We start from the raw sequence: 20,454 nt of genomic DNA on the forward strand, positions 1-20,454 counted from the left end.
CTCCAGTTTCTGCCTCCGTGGTCACATTGCTTCTTCCTTCTCAAAAGTCCCTCTGCCTCTCTCCTCCAAGGACACCTCTGACTAAATTTAAGGCCCGTCAGGATAATCCAAGATAAGCTTCCTTTCTCAAGATCCTTCATTACATCTTTGCCATATAAGGTAATATTCACTCTTTTACTATAAGGTAGTATTCACAGAGGTTTCAAGGATAAGGACACAGACATATCTTTTGGGAGGCCACCATTCAACCTCCTATACCCACTAACACTCATGAGACACGTAGCAGCAAAATTGATTAATTTACTCTTCCTTTTCTATCATTATTAGAGGTGTAAGGCAAGACCTGAAGAAAATTATTTTTATTTGAAAAATGCTTACAGCTATTGATGTAGTCAAAGAAGATTGAAGTATAGAAAGTTGCAAGCTTAGGTAGAGGATAGGACATGAGGAAGCAGGTGTAAAATTGAAGAATACGTTTAGGTATTTATTGGTGTTTTTGTTAAGAAGATACATGTAAAAGGGTCAAGTAATTTTTCAGAGTACACAATGAAAAATATAACATCCCACCCCAGATCCCTACCTCATTTCCCAGAAGTAATCAGTATATTATTTTTCAATTTTTGATCCTTTCAGAAAAGTCCCGTGATAATACCCGTCTCTTCCCCACAACAGTTTTAATCCTCTAGATCATGGGAGCACAATATACTCTGTCCTGTACTTGCTTCTCTCATATTTATTCCAGAGACCTATATTTCCCTATGAATATTGTCTTACTGTAACTTCAATATATCTAATAATGAAATCATTCTTCCCTAACACTGCTTTTTAAAGTATGTTTCAGCTAAGAAGAAAGGGTAAATGTATGTGTGTGTGCACACACACATGCATCCATATTTGTGTGTGGTGGGGGGGATGAGGTTAAGGGAAATTTACTCAGTTCTCATAGCAATAGCTCAAAGCAACTTGAAATATAATTTCTGACCAGCAGTTCCTCTGGCCATTCAGACTCCCAGATCCTATAAATGTAATGAGATTGTGCCTGAGTGGGCTATGGGGAGGTTTTCAGGCTGTTTGCTCCTTTAGTAATTAGCCAGATTTAAATTTCAAAAAGCAAGTATTTAAAATTTTTACTTGTACATGTTTTACAGGAAATAACCAAAGTCTTTCTGAGGAACTACAAGAGTACAAAAGTCATCCCATCTCTGCTCAAACACCTTTGGTGACAGTGACTTCCTTACTAAATATGACAATACCATCTGTCCCCTTGCCTCCAAAAGGAAACATTAGTTTGAACATTCTGTAACTTTTTGTTCAAATGCTTAATGGAGTTGGCAGGACAAAGATCCTCCATGTGGACGCCTGTGAAAATATGTCTTCACGGTAAGATGTGAGATATTTTACCCAGAAAGGCCATACGGCATAATGGCTCAGACTGAGGGTGCTGAACCCGACTTGGTGAGATATTACATACAGGCTCTGCATCCAGTAACTGAGTGAAGAGTGACAAGTTATTTCATCTCTCTCTGCCTCAGATTCCCCATCTGTAAAATAGGGATAATACTACTGCCTATCTTCTAGAATTGTAAGGATTAAATAAGTCCGTGCGCATATAGTGCTTAGAATAATGCTTGCTAAGGGTGCCTAGGTGGCTCAGTTGATTGTCTTGATTTTGGCTCAGGTCAGGATCCCAGGGTTGTGAGATAGAGCCCCGTGTCGGGCTCCTCATTCCCCTCCCCATCAAAGAATCCCTCAGCAAGAATAATTAATAGCCTTTTAATCCTCTAGATCAGGGATCAGCAAACTATAGCCCATTGGCCAAATCTGGCCCACTAACAGATTTTATTCAGCCCATGAGCTAAGAATGGTTTTTACATTGTTAAATCGTTGGGGAAAAAAAATCCATAGGAGAAAAATATTTTATGACACATGAAAATTCTATGAAATTCAAATTTCAGTTTCCATAATAGTTTTATTGGAATACAGCCACGCTCACTCGTTTACATGTTGTCTATAAATGCTTCCATTCTACATCAGCAGAGTAGTTGCAAAAGAGGACAGAAGGCCTGTAAAGCCTAAAATAGTTACTGAGTTGGCTGACCCCTGCTCTAGATAATTTTGTCTCCTGAATCCGCTCCAGCTGGTCTTTACTGTACCCCAAGGTTCTCACTGCTGGGACCCTAGCGGCTGACCAGAGGAAATTACCTAGAAAGAATTTTTTTTTTTCCTGTAACTTCCTCTTCAATATTATGGCTATAAAGGATGAAGTGAATGCAGTGCTATACTGTTGAACTTAATGAGATAAAAAGAAAGGAGGAAGAGAGGGAGGGACTAGAGTAGAAAGTAGGAAATGGGAATTTTTAAATGCAACTTCTAAGAAAGATAATGATAGAATATTCTAAGTTTGGATGTTCTAAGAATGCATGCTTCAATTCTGGTAATGTTATTTTTTTTAAAAAGAACAGCACAGTTTGTATTACTATTTATAAAGAAGACATAAGGATATATATTCATAAACAGATAAAATGAGGTAGTGCTATTCTTTTAAGTTTTTTTTTTAATAATGTCTAGACCCAATAAGGGTCTCGAACTCACGACCCCAAGATCAAGAGTCACATGTTCTTCTGCCTGAGCAAGCCAGATACCTCAGTAGTGCTATTGTAATGTGAATTTGAATGGTGATCTTAATTTAACTCATCTTCCAATTTACACAGGAAGATTTGTTCAGTTCTTACAGAAGAAACACATCTATCTTAAGTCCTAATCATTAAATGATTCTTAAGTGGACTGGTATTTAAGAAAAATGCATATGTTGTCAATGACTTTTTTTATTCTAAGAGCAGCCTGCACTGTGTTATATAACAAAGTCTTTCAGCCACACACCTCAGCAGCCCTCCTCCCCTCTCTGCAGGTCAGTGCTAAGCCTTTCTCTGGTGCAAAAGCTGAACACCCATTTGGTCAATGGGAAATGGTGCTGCCATTGAAGTCGTTCTGATTGTCACTAGACCATTCATTTTATGTCCTGCCTGTCCACTGGCATGCTTTTTTATTTTTCAGCTTTATTAGGGTATAATTGACAAAACTGCAATATATTTAAAGTGTACAACGTGATGATTTGACACACATTGTGAAAGGGTTACCACAACTGAGTTAACACATTCATCACCTCACTTTTTGTGTGTGTGAGAACACTCAAGTTCCACTCTGAGCAATTTCCAATTATACAATATAGTATTATTGGCTGTAGTCACCATATTATACACTAGACCTCATTCATCTTACAACTGAAAGTTTGTACCTTTTTACCAGCCTCTCCCCATTCCATTTTCCCTAACCTGGGAATAAATTTATGTCCTTTAGAGCAAGGCTTACTGGAGATACTTTGAATTCACAAAGCTTTTTCACATTCATTCCATCATACCGCCTTCACAGCAACCCAAAGCAAGAAAGTGAAGCTCAGAGAGTTGCTCAAAATTGCATAACTAATAAGTAGTGAGGCCAAGTTTTGAACCCACATCTTTTGGCCTCAAGCCCGGGGTGCCCTCCTGAATGATTTGAGTGTTTTAAATTTTTTTTTCAACGTTTTTTATTTATTTTTGGGACAGAGAGAGACAGAGCATGAACGGGGGAGGGTCAGAGAGAGAGGGAGACACAGAATCGGAAACAGGCTCCAGGCTCCAGGCTCCGAGCCATCAGCCCAGAGCCTGACGCGGGCTCGAACTCACGGACCGCGAGATCGTGACCTGGCTGAAGTCGGACGCTTAACCGACTGCGCCACCCAGGCGCCCCTGATTTGAGTGTTTAATGTACCAGCTGGACGGACAGACATTGCTGGCTTTGACTCTGCTTGTGGGAACTTGGATAAGTTAGTTACTCTCTCTGACTTCATGCAAATTGGAGAACGTAACCGAAACTATCACACTAGTTGTAGTGAAGTAATGATGCTATAATGTGTGCAAAGTGCTCAGCAAGGTGCTGGACATCAGTGCTCCTTCACTGCTAACTATTATTTGCAATACGAAATGATGAAGGTCCTTTAAGGTCCAGTTTAGAATGATAAAAATGTGAAAGGGAGGATCCATAAAAGAATTTACAAAGGATGCTTAGGCCTTGGACTCATCACTGGAGACAGGAGTTAGTGATGACAAAGGGCGAGAGACTGGGAGAGTAGTGTTGCCACTGACAATGGAAATGGAGAGGCTGACAGAGGGAGAGATGCCCTAAATCCAGGGAATAGTGTGGCCTGAAGACTGGAGCTCAGATGGAGGCCATTCTTTCAGACGGTGGCTGTGTCATTCCAAGGCAGGTAGTCACTGACATTATCAGATGAGCCATCAGGTGAGGAGACACTGAGGAACAGCAGAGAACTAAGGACTGGACTTTGAAATCTGCCAACACTTGGAGTGCAGCAAGAGGCAGATAGACATGAGATGACTGAGGTCTGGATGAGCAAGGAGCATGACGCTCATGTCAGAAGCAAGTGGGGAGACTTACCAGGAGTAGGGGAAGTGGGGAGCAACAATTAACTTAGGCTCAGACGTCAATGAGAACAAGTCGCCCCGGTTGATAGAATGAAGGGGATAATACTTCCTACCGAATCATGACAATTTTTCCATTAGTGTCTCTCACTTCTGCTGCAGCTTACAAAAAAATGAGTCTAAGAAAGGTTGCTCGCTGTGGAGAACACAGACGTATATCGGGATGAACTCACAAGTTTGGCAGTGGAACTGAACCGACTGTAGCCTTCCTGACTCCCATTTGGGGCCTAAGAACCTTTTTCTCACGCCTCTTCTCTCTTGGAACCTGTACCAGGCTCTATATGAACATTCCCCCCATGTTATTCTCACTTCAACCCTCCAAAGGCTTTATCTCATTTTCCAAAACAGGTCATGGAGTCTTCGAGGACTTCTCCAAGGCCAAGCTCAAACAGAAGAATCGGCCCACCCCAAGGCCAGAACCACACCCGCCCCGCGCCCCTGCTCTGCCGGGTCAGGCCCCCCAGCGCGAGGCAGGGCTTCTGGGCACTAGCAGCCGTCGTCGCCGTCGCTCGAGGCGAAGCGGCCCAGCCAGCCGCGCGCTCCCCGGAAGGCTGGCGCGCACTCCCGCCTGCGCGCTAGGACTGCCGGGTGAGGCCCCAAGACTGGGCGCCAGGCCCCGGTGTCCTGGCAACAGGTAAACATTGAGCGCCCCGCCCCACGCGGCGCGCCGCGCCGGGTGTTCGTGCGCGCGGCCAGCAGGCGCCCGTGAGCCCGGTGCTCCCAGCCCGCGGGGCGTGCTCGCCGTGAGTCGCGCGGTCAGCGGCCTCCGTGCGGTGGGTGTCCAGGCTCCGCGTGGCGGCAGCTGGGTGGCTGGCTGCCCCCTGACCCCGCCGGGCTCCCCTGAACGTCTGGGGCTCCTGAGAAGCGTGGCAAGGCCCCCGGACCCGCGGAGGTTCGCTGTGGAGTGCGGAGACAGCCCGGTGTGCGGCAGCGATGGGAGCGGGGGTGCCGCCTCCAAGTGATGCGGAGAACCGGGCTCTCTATTTCAGGATTGGGAACCCATGCCACACTCACCTGCTCAACTGAGGAATTACCATGGTAATACACGTCTTATTTAAGTATAAGAGATACCGAGGCTCTCGCCAGGTTAGTTTAATACCGTTCTGCCTCATCGAGGCACGCTTTAGCAAGATTTGTTACCCGCGCCACGAGAGTGGCGCCTTCGTCTCCTGTCGTTGTGGGTGGTGTCCAACCTAGTGATCTGAACACTTGGGGTATAAAGATGATGGGAAAGACGGGTTCCCCAGGTGGTCTGCGCGCGTCACAGGGGACAGCCAAGCAGAATCAGCCTGAGCCCTCTTTTTGTGAGGTTTCGTTCTTTGGTTCTGTTGAGCCACTTTCGTAATCATATGTGTGGGCAATAAAGAGAGGCTGGTGCAGTGCTGTGAAACCCCAGGGTGCCAGTACGTGGCAACAGCGACTGGCCCATGCCCTTACCTCCTGCTGCCGCTGCCTTCTGGGGTCCCTTGCGGGATTCTTCTCTTCGGATTAAGAAGTAGAGAATGAGCCCTGGTGCGATCCAGACTGCCGGCTCTAAGGAGTGAGTCTCTCTTCCAACCCTAGTTTGAGGAAAGACTTTGGAGGAAACCTTTAGCAGAGGAAATGCTTACATTTTATGCCTGGGAAGGCTTGCAACATCCTTAAACTTCTATCTCCCCTCCAAGTCGTTGGCTCACAGAGCTCCATCTTAAGCCAAACCACTCTGAAATGTTAAACCTTATTTCCCACTTCCTACTGGATCTCTCCACCAGAGAGCATTTCCCAACTCTGTTCAAAATCCAGCTCCTTTTTAACCGCTACCTTCTCTGCATTTTCCAATGGCATGTTCATTCCCCTGGCCTCAAACTCCTAAACATTACCGTTCATCAGCCCTCATCCAGTCATTTCTACCTGCTTCCCACCCTCTCTGCCGCTGGCCAAGTCCTGCCCTCCTTACCACCTACCTGGATTCCAGCAGCTCTGTCCCAGGGCTCTCCATCTCTTTTGGATGCCAGGCTGATGGTCCCAGAATGGCTGTGACCTTGTAACCCCCACCCCACGTCCTCAGGAATTTCTACTGTCTGCTCAACTAAGTACTGCTCAGAGTTCGGGGTAAAAAGGCCTCAACCTCTTGAGCTCTATTTCCCATATTCTTTGCTTTAACCAAAACAAAAAACACATTCCACACTAGACCCACATTCTTTTCGAAGCCTCCTGCCCCATCTCAAGCTACAGATCTACTTTTCTCCAAGATGGGCCCTCCTGCTGCCGTATTGCCCCCTAAGTATCTATGACCCTCTATGCCTCACAGAGCTTCACCTATTTCACCTTGGAAAGCCTCACTCCTCACCCCCATTTGACTGTAGTATAGAAAGGTGTTTGGTAAATCTGTGTTCCTTCTACTTCATTGCACGTAAAGGCACTAAATAGATGTCTTTTTTTTAATTAATTTCTTTAAAAAAAATTTTTTTAATGTTTATTTATTTTTGAGAGACAGAGAGAGACAAAGCATGAGCGGGAAAGTGTCAGAGAGAAAGGGAGACACAGAAAGCAGGCTCCAGGCTCTGAGCCACCAGCACAGAGCCCGACGCGGGGCGCGAACTCACAAACCGTGAGATCATGACCTGAGCCGAAGTCGGACGCTCAACCGACTGAGCCACCCAGGCGCCCCTAAATAGATGTCTTTTGATTTAAACTGTGTCATCCCCCGGGTTACTTCGCATGGTTGGTATTGTCATTTTCTTTCAGAGCCCAGGGAACTGAAGCAAAAACGGTTCAATAAAGCCATTTAAGCTAATGGATTTCCACTGCTCCTCAGATAAAGGTCAAACACTGTAGCTTCAAAGGCCTGCAGGCCAGAGTTGCACACTGCCTACCTCTCCAGCCTAAATTCCTCTCACTTGGCGCCCCCCATCATGGTTGCTTATAGGCCAGCCACACTGACCTTTTTTGTGAGGTCCCTTCAGTTTGGCATGTGCCCTCCAACCTCAAAGTCTTTGCACAGGCTGTTTGGGAAGTCCCTGCCCCTCAGCCCACAGGCGGCTCTTCAGGAACCCTTCATGTTCCAGATTGGGTCACACCCTGCCCATCCTGTGTCATCGGAATGCCAGATAACGTGGCCTCTCCTTCACGGGAGAGGGAGTGAACGTATTTGTAATTTCTCCCTCACTGGAGAGTAAGCCTCATGAAGACAGGAGCCCAGAACTGCAGGTCCTGGTGTTCAGTAGATATTTGTTAAATATTTGTCGAATGAACGAAGGAGCCCCTCTTAAAATTCAGAAAAGCAGCTATCTACGTTTGCTTTCTAAATCCTAGGACTGTATTACATCTGAGTTGCAATTTATTCACTCGGCAAGTATCTGTTCGTCCCAGACATTGGTCTAGGCCCTGGGAATTCAAGTGGTGACCTCATAGACAAACCTCTGGTTAGGAGACAAACAATAAATAAACAAAATAGCCCTATGACGTAGTGGAGTGTGCTTGGGGTAGGGAGCTAGAAAGTGACAGTGCTGAGGGGGAGGCTGGGAACCACCTGTATCCCCTCCCTGCTTGCCTTGGACAGTCCCAGTTTATGTTTGTTGAAGTATCTTGGTTTGGGCAAGAAATTATATGGTCACCCTAGTTATAGATAGAATATAGGTACAGTATCTGAGAGGTTTTTCTAGAGAGGTGATATCTGAGCAGAGCCCCACACGAAGAGAAGTAACAGGGCGGGATCAGGGGGATCAGGGAGGAGCGGGGCAGGTTAGGGAACTAGAAGGAGGGCCAGTGTGGCTGGAGCCAAGTGGTCTTCATTAAGCAGTTTGGAGAGTTTCAAGTCACGAGTTATGTGTTCTGCAACTGGGAACAACCAAGGGCCATGGAGTTGTATTAAGCCAACCCAACCAGCTGAGAAACTGAAAGTTTTCACTCGCTTACAATAATTTCTTAACAGATTTACTGAGGTGTAAGTGATGCACAGTGAATTGCACATATTTTAATGTACAATTTGATCAGTTTGGCATCTGTCGCTCCCATTGAGCCATCACCACGATCAAGATGACAAGCATGTTGATCACCCCCGAAAGTCTCCTTGTGCTCCTCTGTAATCAGTCCTTTACTCATTAAAAAAAAAAAAAAAAAAAAAAAGTTTATTTATTTTGAGAGAGAGAGAAAGCCAGAGAGGGGCAGAGAGAGAGGGAGAGAATCCCAAGCACTGACAGTGCAGAGCCCTATGGTGGGCTCAATCCCACGACCATGAGATTATGACCTGAGCCAAAGTCAAGAGTTGGATGCTCAACTGATTGAGCCACCCAGACGCCCCCAATTCTTTAAAAAATTTTTCATGTTTATTTATTTTTGAGAGAGAGAGAGAGCATGAGCAGGGGAGGGGCAGAGAGAGAGGGAGACACAGAATCCAAAGCAGGTTCCAGCCTCTGAGCTGTCAGCACAGAGCCTGGTGCGGGGCTTGAACTCACAAACCATGAGATCATGACCTTGAGCTGAAGTCGGACACTTAACCAACTGAGCCACGCAGGCACCCACCAAGATTTTATTTTATTTTTTTATTTTATTTATTTATTTATTTTTTAACGTTTATTTTTGAGACAGAGAGAGACAGAGCATGAATGGGGGAGGGGCAGAGAGAGAGAGACACAGAATCGGAAGCAGGCTCCAGGCTCTGAGCCATCAGCCCAGAGCCCGATGCGGGGCTCGAACTCACAGACCGTGAGATCGTGACCTGAGCTGAAGTCGGAGGCTTAACCGACTGAGCCACCCAGGCACCCCAAGATTTTATTTTTTAAGTAATACCTATACCCAATGTGGGGCTTGAACCCACAACTCTGAGGTCAAGAGTCAAACACTCCACCGACTGAGCCAATCAATTCCTTTTAAATTCACTCATGTTGTAGCATGTGTCAATAGTTAATCCTTTTTATTGCTGGGTGGTATTCCAGTGTATGGTTATACCCAGTTTGTTTATCCATTCACTCACTAATGGACTTCTGAGCTGTGTTCAGTTTTTAGCTATCACAGATAAAGTTACTATGTACATTCCATGTACAAGTCTTAGAATGGATATGCACTTTGATTTCTTTTGGTAAATACTTCGCAGTGGAATGCCTGGATCCATTCCATCCATCTGTGGCTGGATGAGCGTGTACTGATATCTCATTGGGGTTTTAATTGCATTTCCCTCGTGACTTAGTGTTGAGTACCTTTTCGTGTGTTTATCAGCTGTTTGTATATCTTCTTTGGGGAAGTGTCTGTTCAGATCTGTTGGCCATGTTTTGGGGCTGTTTTTTTTTTTTTTTTTTTTTTTTTTTACTGTGTTTCGCGAGTCCTTTATTCTGGATGTAGGGGCTTGATCAGATACATGATTTGCAAATATTTTCTCCGAGCCTGTGGCTTAGCTTTTCATTTTCTTAATATCTTTTGAAGAACACAAGTTTTTAATTTTGATGGTGACTATCAATTTGTTCTTCTATGGATCGTGCTTTGGTGTCATATCCAGGAAATTTTTGCCTAACCAAAGGTCGTAAAGGTTTTCCCCTGTATTTTCTTCTAGGACATTTTGCTTTTTGGTTTTAAGTGTATGAGCCATTTTGAGTTAATTTTTGTATGTGGTAAAAACATTGGATTAAGGTTCATTTTTTTTTTTTTTTTTGCAAATGGATATTCATTGTTCCAGCCCCACTTGTTGAAAAAATTATTGTTGTGGGATCATTGAGCACGACGGTCAAGAAAGAATTCTTGAGACATTTTAGGTGCAACTTAGTAAGTTTATTTAAGTAGCATGGGGACAGGACCCTTAGGCAGGAAGAGCTGCACTTTTCCTGAATGAAGTTGGTGGTTATATGCTTAGTGCTCAAACGGGAGGGTATGGGCAGAGAGTATTAGATCGTAAATGTTTTCTTCAAATTCTACGTGTAAAACTACTTTCGCAAGATTTCTCTTGTGTGCATTATTCAGCTTGATATTAACTCTTGGTGAGATTCCCAGGCAGTCATGAGACCCTTTAAAAATGTAGCAACCATTAAAAAAAAAAAAAAAAGAATAGAGCAACCAGTGTGTATTTGATCCTTATCAGAACTATGCAGGCTATAGGTCAGCCTTCTGGGCTAAAGAACATTTTTCTGCATCTGTCTCTCATCAGTTGTCCTTGTCCTATTGAATTGCTTTCGCACTTTTGTTGAAAACTAGTTGTTCATATATGTGTGGACCTATTTTTGGTCTCTTTATTATTTTCCATTGATCTATGTGTCTATCTTGACACTAATCCCATACTGTCTGGATACTGTAGCTTTATAATAATTCTTGAAACAAGGTAGAATTAGTCCTTCAGCTTTGTTTTTTCAAAGTCCTTTGCGTTTCCATATGAATCTTAGAGTCAGCCAATTTCTACAGAGATGAGAACTTTGAATAAACATATCAAACCTTTGTGCGAGTTTTAGTCATCAAACCACTTTAGAGATTAAAACACATTTTTTTGTCAGTTATTCCAGGTAAGTCGTATGGTTGACATGCAAAAAAGTGTAAAATCATAAAGAAAGCCAAGACTCAGAATTTTTAGGAGCTTATGGCAACGTGCATCCTACACCCCCAGGGGATGTTTTACCAGGAGGTACTGTTATCATATGGGTTTTCATATTGTTGTTGTTGATTTTTAATTTGGATTTCCACCTGAAAGCCAGGCCACTGTGTTGCAAGATACTTCTCATCTTTATTCCTGGGTTTTCTATCTAGGAGTGTATTCCGTTTCACTTAACAAAAATGTATTTTAGTGTTTTTTAACACATTGCCTGTGTTCCTCCTTGTTTAGCCTGGGACATTTTTAGAGTGAGATGCTATCAACATAACATCTATTTTATACAAACATTTAGCCCTTGCGGATGTTCTTGATAACTTACACTCTCCCTTCCCTTGCCTAGAAGAGTCACTTTCTAAATAATACACTTCCTTCTGTTCTTGTATGTATGGGTGGGTCATAGGACATGAGGAGTCAACTCAGCTTTGTGTGGCTGTAGCAAAACTTCAGACAGTTTATTCCCAGATTAGGATGGGATCCATTCCTCTTCCCAAAAGGCACCGGCCTGGCAGTGTAGTCATGGCAAGAGCACAGGTGCTGGGCTGCTGGACACTGGTTTGCAGTGTGGCCTTGTTGAGCCTCCACTTTTCCATTTTGAAGACATAAATAATCTCTCTCTCCGTCAAAATACAGCTCAGGGGGTTAGTGGTGATAAAGTGATGGGAACAATCACTTATTGTTTCCTTGAAGTCAAACACTGCGTTAAGCGCCTTACATTCATGTCTCCGCCCTCACGACTACTTAATGAGGTCGAGACTACAACATAAGAAATGCCAAGCAAAATGTGTGTTTGCGTCCCGATTAGCTAATACTTTTAATTACATTTTTATCACGAAAGATTGTATGCATACACAAAAATAGAATAGTAAAATGATTCCCCACATATCCATTTCTCGGACTCAAAAATTGTCAGGACTTTGCCACATTGGCTTCATCTGGCCTTCTGTGGGGTGGGGTGCAAGGGGGAGCTGCAGTATTTTTATTTTAAAAAAGTTGTTTTTTAATGTTTATTTATTTTTGAGAGAGAGAGAGAGAGCGCGCGCGAGTGAGCGAGCAAGCAGGGGAAGGGCAGAGAGAGAGGGAGACAGAATCCCAAGCAGGCTCTGTATTGTCAGCACAGAGCCTGACGCAGGGCTCGAACCCAGAAACCATGAGATCATGACCTGAGCCGAAACCAAGAACTGGATGCTTAACTAAGTGAGCCACCTGGGCGCCCCCGGAGCTGCAGTATTTTAAAGCACATCTGAGGCCTTCTTTCATTTCATTTCCACAGATTTTAGTGTGCATCACTGAAATGTGTAAACATTTTCTTCCATGACCCAATAGAAGCCATTATCACACCTAACAGAATTAATAATTCCTTGAGATTACCAAATTTCCCTGATTGCCTAAAAATGTCTTTTTATAATTTGTTCAAATCAATGCAGACAAGGGCCACCTGTTTGTTACATTGGGTTGGGTCTCTCTTTAATCCGGGTGCTTCACTTGTTGAATTCGATTGCATGTGACTTCTCCCACTCCCAGCAAAAGTCTTTATTATTGTTACAGTTTTTTCCTTTCATGAGTCCTCCCCCCCCTTCAGTTCAATAAGAAATGTTGAAAATTATGTCAAGGTTATAAAAACTAATTTACGCCCTGTGAATATACTTGTCTTTGAAAGCCAGGTAAAGGGAAACAAGGAAAAGGCCCGGACAAATCTCGCGGGAAGAAACAGAAGAAACCGGAAGTGGATATTCTCAGCCCAGCTGCCATGCTGAACCTCTACTACATCGCCCACAACGTTGCCGACTGCCTGCACCTGCGAGGCTTCCGTTGGCCCGGTGCTCCCAAGTCAAAGGGGAAAAACAAGACTTAATGGCGTTCCACAGAGAGCAGAACTCGGGGAAGAGAAATCGGGAAAATACAACTACTGCAAGCAAAATAGACTTTACCGAAGACAACTTGAGACGCAAGCTAAGTGTGCTTTTCTATGGTAGTTAACGATAAAGAAGTGCATTTCACTTCCCAGCTAAATGCAGCTACAGTAAGCCAATTTGGTTTTTCAGAAGAAGTTAAGGGGGAAAAAAGTCTGAGTAGTTCCTACTCAGGAATTGCGTGGTGGAATTGATAGGATTTTTCAAATTATAATTCTGGGTCAGAATTAAACCTGTTCTCAAAAGGCAGTTCTGGCTCCCATGAATTGTTTTTGTTTGCCAAACAGGGTTTGTTATTTAGAAAAGGCGTGGCAAAAAGCAGAGGATTTGCTTATGAACATCCCTCTCGTGGGCACTCTTTCCCCATCTTTTTCAGGAAAAATAATAAATACTTCGTTTCCATAATTTTCTTCTCAGCCGTCTGACACTTGGCTGATTTTAATTAGCCAGGGACACCGGTGGAGACTAAGACTGTCACCCCCCTGCTCTGACTTTGCTAGGACATGTAAACAAATGACTCAAAGGAGCGTGTTCCGGGGTGGGGAGACTGAGCAAATCTCTCCCTTCTTTCTGTTTCACTGGACTCTTCACCAGGGTTTCCTCCACACTTAGATCTTCTTTCCACTTTCTGCAGGCTTTCTTTTAAACTTGGCTGACCCTAATTATGGAATTGGTGCTAGAAACTTGCCATGGGCATTTTGCTGATATTCCACAACCTCCCCAGGCTGTGCTGAGACGCTTAAGAGATAAAACTACGGTTCTTTCTCTTCAGTCCAAAAGGCCCCAAAGCCCCAAATCTGCAACTTGGAAGGAAAGGCATTTTTAAGTATAAACACCATCCCCAAATCACTTAGCATTCCTTCCCTGCTTCTGCTCTGTCTTCCTGGCAGGTCGTGTCACTTCCCCCCACGCTGACACCTGCACTGTGGTCTCCAGTCACAGCTGTGAGCCCGAAGCCGATTCCTCTAAGGCAGCACCTGTCCAGGGATGAGCTAGTTCATCTGAATTGCTTATAATGGTTCCACAGGTTGCCTTGTGAGGATCTCAAAGACTCATAAAGTTTGCCAAGGAAGGCTGCAACCTAGGACTCAGGATTTCATAAATATCAGAGAAAAAGGCAAATCACGTGAAACCTTGCACTAGACAAGTTGGGTGTGTTTATTGGAAATGGCACTGGTCTAGCTGCCCCGTATGTGCCGACTCTGTGTGGGACCTTGGCTAGTTGTCAGAGGGGCCCTTGCTTGCTCGGGCGAAGGTTGGTGCTGCTGTTCACCTGAAGGGGGGTCTCTCAGTCCTCTGTTGACAGGCTTTGGAAAGGGAACACCTTCCCACTCTCCTAGACACTGCTGGGATGGATCCAAGTGGTTTATGTTTGTGATCACACTAACCCGGTTTCATGGTCACCTGGAGGACATGTCGGAGTCCAGACCCCTGGGCCTTGCTCCGCGGAAGGGTGGGTTCGGGAATTTGCATTCCCTCTAATCCCCCCCCCCCCCCCTCCCCGCCATAGTGCTGCTGCCGGACCACAGCCTTGGAGAAGCACTGCTCTAGTTAAGGCTGCCTAACCAGGTGCTAAAAGGCTAGTTGAGTCTTTAAGCTTGTAGGATGTCTAATGCCCTTCTCTGCCTCGCTTGGTTCAGGAGCTCGTATCTGAGCAGTGTGTGTTTATTGGAAGGCCAGGGAGGTGGCACTTGCAGAGCTTTTTTCTGATCTTGTCCCCAGCATAGATGACCTCATTTAGGGGACTACAAAGACATGCCAGGCAGCAGACATTGAAAGGCCAAGGAGATATCTGGAAGTGGAAACGCTTTCTTTTGAGATAAATGATGAGCAGAAAGGCTAGTAAGCATTGGACTAGAGGAAGCGCTAATCTGATTGGATCGGGCACGGTTGACACCTAGTGAAGGAGGCTGATGCACAGGTTCCATCACGAGGAGGGCAGTTAGTCTCTGGTTCACCTTTGATGATGTGCCCACCTGGTCAGGCTGGCTGCTGATGCCGTGTCCTCCCTCTGCACTCCACCCATCTCTGCCTCCTGAGTTCTGCTTCCTGTAGGTTTCTGCTTTTCCCCAACTTCAGCTTGTTGGGACCCCTGTGGGTCCCGTTGTAGCTTGTGGTCTCTTACTGTGCTTCCTTCAAGCGTCGGCTTCCTACGTGCTTCATTCTCTGGGTCTTACAGGACAGACTCTGATGGACCCACCTGGTCTTACAATAGACCAGGCGCTGTCGTAGCAGCCAGTGGATGAGCTGTTGGGGGGTCAGGGGCCTCCCGCTGGTCCAACCAGCTGTGCCTGAGGGATAGGACTGGTATTATTGGTCGGGTATTACTAAACATGGACACCCAAGATGACTCTTAATGGGATGGGGGGTGGGTATTAGCGTGGTTGACAGGAGTGCTTTCTTTCCTTCTGGCTGTAATTCATCCCTTCTTAGACAAGATCCTGGAAAGAATTTGCTTCTGCGTTTTTCTTCACTTCCTCACCTTTCTGTCACACATTCTTCCTCTCATCTTTTTTTTTAAACACCATTTTTGTATTTTTTAAAATCCCAAGCCTATAGAAAGGTTGAAAGAAAGTACAATGAACACACAGACCCTTTACCTAGACCAGGATTCTCAGTCTTGGCACCATTAACATTTGGGGCTGGATAACTCGTTACTGTGGGAACCTGTCCACTGCATTGTGGGATGTTCATTCCTGACCTCTCCCACTGGATGCTGGTAGCATCCCCTCAACTGAGGCAACCAAAAATATCTCAGACATCACCAAATATCCTTTGGGACACAAAATAGCTCCCAGTTGAGAACCATTGAGATTCAGGAACTAACATTTTGTCATATTTGCACATGCACACGTACTGTATACGTATATACATGTACCCATATGTAAATGTGCATATGTTATATACATGTATAATACAAATATATGTATATACATGTAAACACCCATATGTGTATGTATATTTTTTCTATATACATATAATCATAGTGAGCAAATGGGGCAAAATATTAATTTGTGGATCTCTATAATATGTATATTATACAAGTATATGTATTATGTATGCATATATGTGTATTTATGCAAATGTGGCAACATGTTAAAATGTATATTCCATACACATAAATATGTATATATGCACACTTTTTTTTCTGAAACATTTCTATTTTATTTTTTATTTTTTTAAATTTACATCCAAGTTAGTTAGCATGTAGTACAGCAATGATTTAAGGAGTAGATTCCTTAATGCCCCTCACCCATTTAGCCCATCCCCCCTCCCACAACCCCTCCAGTAACCCTCTGTTTGTTCTCCATATTTAAGAGTCTCTTATGTTTTGTCCCCCTCCCTGTTTTTATATTATTTTTGTTTCCCTTCCCTTACGTTCATCTGTTTTGTATCTTAAAGTACCCATATGAATGAAGTCATATGATATTTGTCTTTCTCTGACTAATTTCACTTAGCGTAATACCCTCCAGTTCTATCAACGTAGTTGCAAATGGCAAGATTTCATTCTTTTTGATTGCCGAGTAATACTCCATTATATATATACCACATCTTCTTTATCCATTCATCCATCGATGGACATTTGGGCTCTTTCCATACTTCGGCTACTGTTGATAGTGCTGCTATAAACATGGGGGTGCATGTGCCCCTTTGAAACAGCATCCCTGTATCCCTTGGATAAATACCTAGTAGTGCAATTGCTAGGTCGTAGGGTAGAACTATTTTTAATTTTTTGAGGAGCCTCCATAGTGTTTTCTAGAGTAGCTGCACCAGTTTGCATTCCCACCAGCAGTGCAAAAGAGATCCTCTTTCTCTGCATCCTCGCCAATATCTGTCGTTGCCTGAGTTGTTCATGTTAGCCATTCTGACAGGTGTGAGGTGGTATCTTATTGTGGTTTTGATTTATATTTCCCTGATGATGAGTGATGTTGAGCATTTTTTCATGTGCCGGTTGGCCATCCAGATGTCTTCTTTGGAGAAGTGTCTATTCATGTCTTTTGCCCATTTCTTCACTGGATTATTTGTTTTTTGGGTGTTGAGTTTGATAAGTTCTTTATAGATTTTGGATACTAATCCTTTATCTGATATGTCATTTGCAAATATCTTCTCCCATTCTGTCCGTTGCCTTTTAGTTTTGCTGATTGTTTCCTTCGCTGTGCAGAATCATTTTATTTTGATGAGGTCCCAATAGTTCATTTTCGCTTTTGTTTCCCTTGCCTCCGGAGACGTGTTGAGTAAGAAGTTGCTGCAGCCGAGATCAAAGAGGTTTTTGCCTGCTTTCTCCTCCAGGATTTTGATGGCTTCCTGTCTTACGTTTAGGTCTTTCATCCACTTTGAGTTTATTTTTGTGTATGGTGTGAGAAAGTGGTCCAGGTTCATTTTTCTCTCTGTCCAGTTTTCCCAGCACCACTTGCTGAAAAACCATCTTTATTCCATTGGATATTCTTTCCTGCTTTGTCAAAGATGAATTGGCCATACGTTTGTGGGTCCATTTCTGGGTTCTGGGTTCTCTATTCTGTTCCATTGATCTGAGGTTCTGTTTTTGTGCCAGAGCCATACTGTCTTGATGATTACAGCTTTATAATACAGCTTGAAGTCCACTGAAACATTTCAAAGTAAGTTGCATACATCATTACTCTTCCTCCTAAGTACTTCAGCTCCTTGGACAAGGATGTTCCAGTATATAACCACAATGAGATTATCATGGTCAAGAAACTTACATCAATACAACATTCTTTTATAGCCTATATTCATTTTTTTTCTAACTATCCCACTAATATTCTTTATGGATTTTTGGTCAGCAATATCTCTGTCATGGTAATGTAGTTGTTGTGTCTCTGTAGTCTCTGTTAATCTGAAAAAGTTCCCCACTTTTTTTTTTTTTTTTGGTCTTTTATGACGTTGACATTTTTGAAAAGTCCAGACCCAGTTGTTTTTTTGGGATGTCCTCTCTTTTCAACCTACTACACTGAGACTTCTGCCTCCATTACTCCTGTAAAATTGCTTGATAAGTGCCGTTGTTCCATCAATGCTCAAATTCCATGGATTGCAAACCATACCATCATTTTATGTACCACTAAGGAAGGGGGGAAGCCCGTCACCAATTAACAATGAAATACCATCAGCTTTATGACACATTGGACACATTTATGCCCAAATGTGAAAAAAAAAATGTCTTAGAACGGATAGAATATGGTAATTGCTGAAGCCAACGCCGTGCTTGCATCCATTCCCCTCTTCTTGAGACTCCCTCTCTTGGCTTCTTTGATGCCGTCTCTCCTGGCTCTGACTGTGCTTTTCCATCTTTTGTGCTTCTCTCCTCCCTGCCCACCAGGTTCTCCCCATGCCGCCCCACCTTGGCTGTGCCCACTTCTCTCCTTTCCACTCCCCCACCCTCCTCACCCTCGGCGATTGCACCAGGTTTGGGCACCGGCCTGTAAGCCATGAGCTTGGTGAATCAGACCTTCTCCCTGGGAGACATGAGGTGGCCTTGGAAAATCCAGGGAGAGGTCCTGCAGGCACTGGGGAATTTGGAACTAGGGCTCAGAAGAGAAATGTTGGCCAGGAGTGTAGGTTTAGATGTATCCAGTGGAAGCTCATGGTTGAAATCAAGGGCTGGTCAGTTGTGGAAATAAGAAAGTACAGAGTTAGGAGCCTTGGGGATAGTCTCCTTTCATAGAGGCAGAAGGAAGAAGAGAGACTGTCACAGATAGAATTACATTTTTTTTAATGTTTTATTTATTTTTGAGAGAGAGCAACAAGCTGGGGAGGGGCAGAGAGAGAAGGGAACAGAGGATCAAAGCAGGCTCTGTGCTCACAGTAGTAAGCCCAATGCGTGGCTTGAACTCACAAACTATGAGATTATGACCGGAGCCAAATTCGGACACTCAACCCACTGAGCCACCCAGGCACACTGGGACTGGCACAGATGGAGGAGGAGGGGGAGGGGGAGGGGGAGGGGGAGGAGAAGAAGAAAGGTGAGGAAACCTGGAAGAAAAGGGGGTGGTCTGTGGGACTACATGCTGCAAAGATGTCAGGGAGGGTGAGAGAATGGGAACAGGGACCGTGATCTGTTGGATGAAGGGTTTTCCTGTGTCAGTCTCCTCTGTATAATAGGGGATGAGCATGAAAGTGGAAGGGAGGAACAAGGGGGCTTCAGCACAAACCCAGTCCTCCTCCTGTCAGAATCCGGGTCTGCCCCCTGCCCCGCAGGCTGGAGCCATGCGTCCTTATATCCCCCTGGTGGTAGGAAGACGCAGCGCGTGTCCCTGAGTTCCTGTGAGAGCCCAGAGATGCCCCTGCTTGAAGCTGGGTCACACTGGTGGCCAGGTACTCCTGGTGGCTGGGCAGACGTGCAGGCAGAGCCACCTGCTGGTGGCTTTGGGGGCTGCATCATGTTTTGTCTTGCTGGTCAAAGCCAATTCTGGATTGATTTTCTCCTCACTTGACGTTCTGTACCACATACAAATCCCGTGTTGGCTGTTGCCCTCTAAAAATACGATATGATCATGTTACTCTTCTGCCTCAAATATTCCCATGGTGACCCACTGCTCTTGGGCTGAGACCATACTTCCCACCGAGGTCCACCAGCGCTGGGTGGCCAGGGTGCTGCCTGCCTCCCGCCTCCCTGCACTTCTGCGCTCTGTTCTCGGCATTCCAGCCACTCCAGCTCCCTTCTGCCTCAGAGATTTTGCTCCTATTGTTCCCCCTGTGTGGGACACTATTCTCCCTGTCCCCTGGCTAGCTCCCGGCCATCCTTTAGACCCCAGCTTCCTATCTTCCAAGAGAAGTCTCCCTGACCCTGGGCCAAAGCAGGTCATGTGCTGTATGCACTCTCCAGTGCTCTGTATCTTCCATACTTTTGCAATTAAGTGGCTAATTGTTTAATGGTTATCTTCCCTGCTGGAATGTAGCTCTGTGAGAGCAGGGTTTGTCGCCTTGTTGATGACTTTCTTGTGCCCTGTCACATTGCCAGCACCCTGGCATATAAATATTTGTCGAAGGATTTTTCTAACAAGCTATTTACGCTATAGTAGCAACCCCAAAATCTCTGTGGCTTAAGACAACAAAGGTTTGTTTCCATTTTGAATTTTTTTAAAGATTTATTTACTTAAGCAAGCTCTTACACCTAACATGGGGCTCAAACTCACAACCCTGAGATCAAGAGTCACACACTCTTCTGACTGAGCCAGCCAGGCATCCCAACAAAGGTTTATTTTTTTTTTAATTTTTTAAAGTTTATTTATTTATTTTGAGAGAGAGACCACAAATGGGAAGGAACAGAGAGAAAGATTGAGAATCCCAAGCAGGCTCTGCACTGTCAGTGCACAGCCTGACGTGGGGCTCAAACTCACAAACTGTGAGATCATGACCTGAGCTGAGCCACCCAGGCACCCCTAAAGATTTATTTATTTATTTATTTATTTATTTAAGTAATCTCTTACACCCAATGTGGGGC

At 44.5% G+C, this 20,454-nt stretch overlaps 1 protein-coding gene across 2 annotated transcripts; it reads left to right on the top strand.

The window, feature by feature from the left end:
* The first annotated feature begins 5,191 nt into the window (after positions 1-5,191).
* On the top strand, positions 5,192-13,244 carry SMKR1 (small lysine rich protein 1). 2 transcript variants are annotated; one of them, XM_042972057.1, is made up of 2 exons: positions 5,192-5,621; positions 12,743-13,244. In XM_042972057.1, exons 1-2 carry the CDS (start codon positions 5,571-5,573, stop codon positions 12,935-12,937), a joined length of 246 nt encoding a protein of 81 aa, XP_042827991.1. In that variant the 5' UTR covers positions 5,192-5,570; the 3' UTR covers positions 12,938-13,244. The 2 variants fall into 2 exon arrangements, with proteins under 2 accessions (XP_042827991.1, XP_042828001.1); XM_042972067.1 differs by having other exon boundaries at positions 5,200-5,573.
* Positions 13,245-20,454: the final 7,210 nt, after the last annotated feature.

This window comes from Panthera tigris, chromosome A2 (genome assembly GCF_018350195.1).
Source record: "Panthera tigris isolate Pti1 chromosome A2, P.tigris_Pti1_mat1.1, whole genome shotgun sequence".
Lineage (NCBI taxonomy): Eukaryota > Metazoa > Chordata > Mammalia > Carnivora > Felidae > Panthera > Panthera tigris.

Excerpts from the sequence above, each read along its gene's own strand:
- SMKR1 (XM_042972057.1), top strand. The coding sequence starts at position 5,571 with ATGGTAATACACGTCTTATTTAAGTATAAGAGATACCGAGGCTCTCGC. Across the intron at positions 5,622-12,742 it reads GATACCGAGGCTCTCGCCAG|CCAGGTAAAGGGAAACAAGG; the intron begins GTTAGTTTAATA and ends TGTCTTTGAAAG.